General features: G+C 38.4%; 1 protein-coding gene across 1 annotated transcript; it reads left to right on the top strand.

Annotated features, from left to right (window-relative positions):
* Positions 1 to 691: 691 nt before the first annotated feature.
* On the top strand, positions 692 to 7,890 carry LOC107697392 (nipped-B-like protein B; the record flags this gene model as incomplete). The annotated part of the gene is made up of 9 exons (XM_016498160.1): positions 692 to 995; positions 4,356 to 4,499; positions 5,088 to 5,253; positions 5,369 to 5,499; positions 6,209 to 6,317; positions 6,459 to 6,610; positions 6,918 to 7,066; positions 7,192 to 7,273; positions 7,850 to 7,890. Coding segments are annotated over exons 2-9 (894 nt in total), but the record flags the coding sequence as incomplete, so codon positions are not given.

The following is a 7,890-nucleotide window of genomic DNA, read 5'->3' as shown; positions in this document are numbered from 1 at the left end:
ATGGCGGCGGCGGCAGCAACAATACTACAGCGAGAATAAAAGTTACACCTTCTTTCTTTGCCATTTGGGCAGTGTTATGCAAATCTTCCCACATCTTGACGTAGACATGTGGGGGCGTGTTTAAACGAGGCGTTTTACGAGCGCGTGGACAAGTCTTAACTTTTATAAAGAATATCTCTTTTGGTTTGAGACTTTAGTCTTTGCAACTTTAGGGATCCTATGCACGAACAGCTTGTAACACTCCAAAGAGAAAGGAAAATTTGAAATTGCATGACCCCTTTAATAAAATTAATTAAACTAAAAATTAATAAAATAAACACTTAAATGTGTATTTTAGATGTTTGCTTTCCACTACTCTGATTGTTATGGAAGCAAAATAGCCCAAAACCCCAAAATTGACCAGTGTGTGAAAAAAAAACAATGTGTTTGCTGTAGTGTTTTGTCTTAAATGAAAACGTGTATTTTCCTTTTAAGCCTTCACGTTATTTATACACATTTAATGAACACACGTCTCAGACGTTTGAATTACTGTAATATTAGAAAGCAAAAGTGTGAATGAGTAGAGAAGAAGATAGGAGGCAGAGGACAGCAGTGTGAAGGATGATAGAGGAGAGGATGGGAAGCAGGGGATGGAAGGAGGGAAGGGGAGGAGAGCAGGCAGCGGAAATCGGCGGGTCGCTGCTGGTTGGTTCGGCGCCGGTGGAGGGAGTCATTCCTGCTGCAGTGCTTCCGGTCGGCATTTTGTTCTGCGAGAGAGAGAGAGAGTCTGTGTGGATTCTTTTATGAGCGCCCAGGAGCCTTTCGGCACCGAATCCTTTCTGCCATCGTCCGGAGTAAAGTGCGAGCTTCCGCGGGCGCCTGCGAGAAGAATGACCGCCGCCCGTCCGTCTTCATGTTTGCAGTGAGAGGAAGCGGTGCGACCCGGATTATTGTTGTGAGAGGGACACAGCGAGCCCGAACCCCTCCACCTTCACCTTTCAACAACAGAGCCTCAGGTAAATGCGCCGGACCCGTTTCGCTGGTTCCGAGCGGGAAAACAGAGTAGCCCGGTGTCGGGGTGGGACGTGCTTTGGACTTTCCTAAAGGTTATCGGTGTTGTGCAGCCCTCGCTCAGTGTTAGCATACGCGTTAGCTCGGTGCGGGCCCGCAAGCGAATCCGCGGTTCGGATGGTTCGCGAACGTAAAGGCCAAACCTGGCCGGTTAAAATGACTCAACCGGTTCAGGGGGCTCATCTGGAGATGCAGGTGTGCAGCTGAACCTTAAGCCCGGAGATAGGAGTCATACAGGCCTGCAGCTCCGCAGACCAGAGTAAACAATACTGTCCTCTCATAGTAAACCTCATTCACCTTCCATCAGAGTAAACAGTACTGTGCTTTTAAAGTAACACCGTTTTCAGCATCTGTCAGAGTACACAAAATCATATCAAAACAATCCTTATTAACTAGAAATTTGAATAAACAATACTCTCATATTCGAGGAAAACTTATTAGCCAGCAGAGTATAAACAAAAATCATATTAAGGAATTCTCATTCGCAGTCTGTCAGAATAAACAAAACTCACGCCTTATTTACCATTTAGCTCAGTAAACAATACCATAACCATCAAGATTAGATAGTAAACCTGATTAATTAACTATCCAATAAACAATACTCCCCTCTTAAAGCTGAACTTATGAAACATCAGAATAGTTTGATTAATGAGATCCACAACATCTAATTAGAGCAAACCTTTGAGAATCTGTCAAAGTAAAGAGCAAACAATGCACTCATATTGAATAATACTGGCCTTTAATAATTAATCTGAGAAAATCTATAATCAGATATCTATCAGTCATGGTTTTGGCAGAATAATTATCCAAATATTCATAACTAGCTGGCTTTGTGAAGGGAATATAAATGAATTATTGGAATCTAAAGGGCTTTACCTGCAGCTCAATATACTTCATTTACTAAGGCAAATATGAAATGAGTTGCGATGACCGTTTACTGTCAATTATCTCTGAATATAAAGGTTTGTTAAAGCATATATTAATTAATTAAAGTCATGGTGAGATTAGTAATATCTTAAAACATTTATAATGCTCAAACTCTGAATGTTTATGACAGTAATAGGTGTTTATAAAGAACAGAATTATCAGTCTTTTATAAACAAAAACTTTCAGTAACTCATATCTAAACTGTTATTTTTATAGATATTTTATATATTTTAAAACAGAATATTGAGCCTTTATTGATTTAAAAATGCAGTTTGGGTTTGAAAGATTTATGACAGCAAAGAATGAATGAATGAATGAAATGCTGCATGGATTCAGTTAGCTTTAGTAGTTCTTATCCAAAACATGCACAAATCAAAAACCAAATATAAATTTAAAGTTCTCTGTCTGTTGAAAAGATTCTGTCTTCATAACGGTAGATTCAGAGAAGGGATTACAGTTGAAATCGCTCACAATTATGACAAAACTGTCAGATTTGTTGGTTTAAATTGCTGTGGTGTTTTATTGGAGCAGCTGGTGCTGGAGAAACATTGAGCTGTGGCTGTAATCTGGGAATGAGATTTCACATAGGAGAACTATATTAATATATTTACCTTTAATACATTAAAAGACATGATAAAGCTTGTCCTGAGCTGAAATGTAGTGTTTTTAAATGACTTGCCAGTTCACCATAATTTGATGATTTTGTGGTATATTTTTTCTTGTCATCTTTCATTTTTACTTGGATACATTTTTGTGTAATAAGAAATAGCACTTTTCCTGGTTTTGTTGCACTATTGCACTGTTGTCTAGTCCGTCAGTACTACAAATTAGAAGTATTTTGTTATTTTTATTATTATTATTAATAATAATAATAACATATCGTAGTCAAGAGGAAATGAAAAATTAGCCTGAATATCGTTTGTTAAACATTTAAAAATAATCAATAATGGTTGTAGTCTAGAAAAAGAAAACTATATTGGTCAGTTTGTTCTTGTTCTTACATAGGCCATTACCATCTGAAATGTAAAAATCTTTTGCAATTCATCTTAAGTAATTTTTTCTTATTAGTTGTATTTTCTGAATGTTTCCTCCATTCCACTGCTTCCAGTTGCTCTTATAGCAGTAAAGCGCGGGGCATCCACAGGCAGCGGCACGTCTTTTATGTTTTGGAATTGATGTTGGAGTCTCACTGAGACTGGTGGTTTTCTAGAGGAAACGATTGGCTCTTGAGCAGCTGAATGCAGCTGAAGCCAAACTCTATGTTCTTCCAAATTAGTTGCAACCATCTGGGGAAGACCTTTCTGTTTCAGCAGGACTGTGTCTCCTGCAGCCTGTCCCACTGCCTGATGGGAAACCCTCCTAGAGGAGTGGAGGCAGTTATAGAAGCATAGGGGGAGGGGTAACTACAAAATAAAGCCCATTTGATGAGCAGATGCGCGTGTAGTTTTGGCTTTGCTTGGTGCCTCTTTTGTTCTGTACATAATGCATATGGTAAGTTTAAAATGAAGGTTTTTGTTTTGTGACTCCATTATTTATTTTATAGATAGTTACCTCCTTTAATATTTCCACGTTTTAAATTTCAGATTTCCAGATGTCAGTGCTTGCCATCAGTGTCATGTTTATTAAAACATTGAGTTATGTTGAACTAGTGATCATGTTATGCGGAAAAATGTGGTGTTTGCAAAGTTTTCATCACTATTATGGAGATGAAACTAGTTGTGAAAAAATATACACTACCATTCAAAAGTCTGGGGTTGGTAAGATTTTTTTGTTGTTGTTGTTAAAAGTAGTCTTATACTCACAAAGTCTGCATATATTTGATCAGTAATACAGTACAAGCAGTAATATTATTAAATATTATTACAATTTAAAATAACTGTTTTCTATTTTAATACATTTTAAAATCGATTCCTGTGATGCAAACCTGAGTATTCAGCAGCCATTACTCCAGTCTTCAGTGTCACATGATCCTTCAGAAATCATTCTAATAGGATGATTTGCTGCTCAAAAACATTTCTTTTGATTATAAATGTTGAAAACAGTTGTGCTGCTTAATATTTTTGTGGAAACCGTTTTCAGAATTCTTTCATGAATAGAAGGTTCAAAAGGACAGCAAAATGTAAATGCTGTGTAAGATTGTCACTTTTGATCATATTAATGAATAAAAGCAAAATGAATGTAATAACTTGATTTGTTCTGTTTTCTGGTTTCCTTGCTTTCCTTGTCTATATTTTTGTAGCATTAAAGCATTTGAATGAAACATTTCTAAAGGTGTTTTAATTGCAATACTGTGCTATTGTTTCCATATGTCAGCACAGAAAGTGTTCAAGTACTGAACCTGATAATTATGTCATTTTGTCCTTTTCTTTCTCTTGCAGCAAAAGATGTAATGGTGGATCAGTGAGCAGCGACACTGAGCGACCTGTGCATCCACGCGAGCTCCCTGCCCTTCTTCAGCATGAATGGGGATATGCCTCATGTTCCTATCACCACTCTCGCTGGGATCGCAAGCCTCACTGACCGTAAGTTGCACAAATGCTTGGTACCTGAACTTGTGTAACAAACCTTCCTTAACTAATTATTTATGCACGCTGTGTCTCTTAAAGATGCTTTTAAAAATGTAATGTTAATTATTTAACAATTATGACATAACTTTTATAACTGAAATTATTAGATAATAGAGTGCTATCAGGACAGAGTTCATAGTGTTCAGCTCATCATTTGACTTGAACATGGTGGCCGCCATAAGAGGGAGACCATCCTTATGTAGAATAAAACATTTTTTTGTCGTACACAGATAAACAAATTTATCAAATTAAGTACTATTGATTTCTCTTTGAGTGTGAAAATTACTTGGTGTACCTTCAAAAGTGTAAATATTCATCCAGATGGTATATACTGAAGAATATGCTCTTTTGATTGGTTATCGAAGATGTTGATTAAATGTCTGTTCATACCTTTCATATTGATAGGGCTTGAACTTGATTTGAACAGGCAATCATTTTTTTGTGACTGGATCAAAACTGGAAGTCCTGAAGAAATTAGTGAAATATTTCACGCCTCCTGTTGTGATAAGGAATAACTAATTTTTTTGTGTGTTTATTTCTCAGTGTTAAATCAGCTGCCTCTCCCTTCCCCTCTACCTGTCACCACCACTAAGAGCCTGCTGTATAATGGGAGGATCGCCGAGGAGGTCAGCTGTCTGCTGTCCCGGCGGGACGACACTCTTGTGTCCCAGCTGGCACACAGCCTCAACCAGGTGTCCACCGAGCACATGTGGGTATCTCACCTTGGCCTCCTTCCTTCAGTACATCCTCAACAAATGTGTTTATCATACATGATATGTAAAATATCTGTGAATCTCATTCCATCTTTGTGATTTTACATGCAGAGAGCTGAAGGACAACTTGGGCAGTGATGACCCGGAAGGAGATGTGCCTCTACTGCTGCAGACGGTGTTGTCCAGGAACCCCAATGTCTTCAGGGAGAAAAGTACGCCCACCCGATATGGGGTTCAGGGCGGTAAGGAGAAACTGCAGAAATAAAGCTGTTTAGTCTGGGCATGCTTTTATTCTGTGATCTCTGTTAGAGCTCCCTGGATTAGAAATCCCATTTTTTGTATTTTCCAGACTGTAGTTAGTGTTAATTAGTGGTAATATTAATTATAATTTTAGATGTATGAAACTGCCATAATATAATCATTTTACATTTTGGCTCTGGGCATGCACTATTGTTCAAAAGTTTGGGATCGGCAAGTTATTTTTTTTTTCTGAAAAAAGTCGCTTACGCTCACTGAGGCTTGCATTTATTTAATCAAGCACAGTTCAAAACAGATGTTCTGCTTAATATTTTTATGGAAAATATGATGCATTTTATTCCAGATGCTATGATGAATATAAAGTTCAAAAGAACATACGTCTTTGCTGTCAGTTTTGATAAATCCTTGATTCTTTGATGCATCCTTGCTGGAAAAAAAATGATTAACTTTAAATTATTACTGACCTGCAAACTTTTAAACTGTAGTGTATATATGAAAGTATTGTAAGTGTTACATTTTTTTTGGTATTTGGGTCACAAAATTATTTTATTGGTGACTGAGTTTAATCTAACTCATTGGAGTTCTAGTCAGATGGCATGACAAATGTGAGCTTGAATTGCCATGTCATTTGCCCCATGAAGTCAACATTTTAAACCCATGGTTTGTTGATGGTCTTTGTTTTATGCTTTGAAGGTTTAATGCAACAGCCAATGATACCACCATACAAGATGCCTCAGAATTCAATGCATGGAAGTCCGGCGTCAAACTACCAGCAAACCACTATAACTCCGAGCCCTCCCAGGTACTGTTCCAGTTTCCTTTTTATTTGGGTTAGATAGGTAAGTGGCAAACAGCATACCGTTTTAACTCCATCTAGTGTGATTAAAAAAACCTGGTTCCATTTCCAGTATGTATACTGACCAGTTCTGCTCTTACTCAACAGCCGATATGTTCAACCTCAGGCAGGTTCTGGTACCAGGTACATGCCCCAGCAGAACAGCCCAGTGCCCAGCCCGTATGCACCACAGAGCCCCGCAGGCTACATGCAGTACAGCCACCCACCCAACTACCCTCAGCACCAACAGATCCAGCAAGGTGAGTCTCCAGTCTCCTCTCTAAAGAGAACCTCAAGAGGATTGTCACCATTTTCATTATCTGTAGTCTTAAAACACCTCAAGGCTCAAGGAAAAGTGGTTTTAATAAGATTTGTTCTTAGTGAATCTTCTTTTATCCACGTCCCTTGCTGAATGATATGTGAAACCATCCCTGGCTGTTAAAATCAAAAACTGAAACGTGTATTCAGTTTCTTAATGCATGTTCTTGTTCTTATTGTGAAAAATTAATCAATGCAGATTATTCCAAATAAAAATAAATCGGTGCATAAGTTTTTTCTGTATTGCAGTATCCGTATCCAGTCCAATAGTTCCTGGTGGTATGAGAAACATCCATGACAACAAGGTCTCCTGTCAAGTGTCGGGTAACTCCAACCATAATGCGAGGCATTGCTCCAACGATGAGTACATCAGCATTGTCCAGAGACTTGGAAATGATGTGAGTGCTTGCCAACAGAAGTTTTTATAACCCGACGTATATTTCTGCCTCCAAATTATTTTTCCTTCATTCGATTGTGCCTGGATCTGTATTAACAGCACATTTTTCAACCTGTGTTTTCACAGGAGAGTGACCCCGCTTTGAGAAACGCCTCCTTTCCTGTACGCTCCGTCTGCTCCCCTGCTGGAAGTGAAGGGACTCCGAAAGGTAGATTGAACCTCCATTTTTGTACCTATACCATTTTTAGATGGGTATGCTTTTAGGTCCCTACTTTAACTCCTACTGGTCTCTTTTCACATTGTACTTTGGGTACGTTTGCAGCAGTCTCACCCGTGAGTACCACAGTGCTTACTAGTGCCACATGTGTACCACTGTAAGTAGGTAGCAATGCAGGGTGAGACATTGCCAGATTCACTGTTTAATTTGTGTTATTGTCACTTTGAACATACATCCTTTACACATATGCTTGTACTTGTCTGTATAGTATGAGTATGCTTGCTGTTCTCCCAAGAAAATATATTCAGAGACAAGCAGCTGTGAGAAATAATACTCTCCTCTTGTTAAGTTGTGATGTAAGGAATACTGTTTCTGGGTCCAAGCCTCTACTTTTTTCATTTGAGAATATTGTCTCAAACAGACAGACAGAATGTGGATATGCAAAGATGCCGAAATTAAACCAACCAAACTCTGACAAACTGGTTCATTCCAAAAGCTTATTATGTTGCCATATTGCTGATTTACACAGAAGTATGATTTTTCAACTTTATGTTGGTTAAATTTCAGTTGGATCTCGGCCGCCCTTGATTCTTCAGTCTCCTCCACCC

The sequence above is a fragment of the Sinocyclocheilus anshuiensis genome, unplaced genomic scaffold, assembly GCF_001515605.1.
Source record: "Sinocyclocheilus anshuiensis isolate Anshui unplaced genomic scaffold, SAMN03320099.WGS_v1.1 scaffold939, whole genome shotgun sequence".
Lineage (NCBI taxonomy): Eukaryota > Metazoa > Chordata > Actinopteri > Cypriniformes > Cyprinidae > Sinocyclocheilus > Sinocyclocheilus anshuiensis.
Note: the sequence above shows the minus strand (reverse complement) of the source record. Positions and strands in the feature narration are given on the sequence as shown.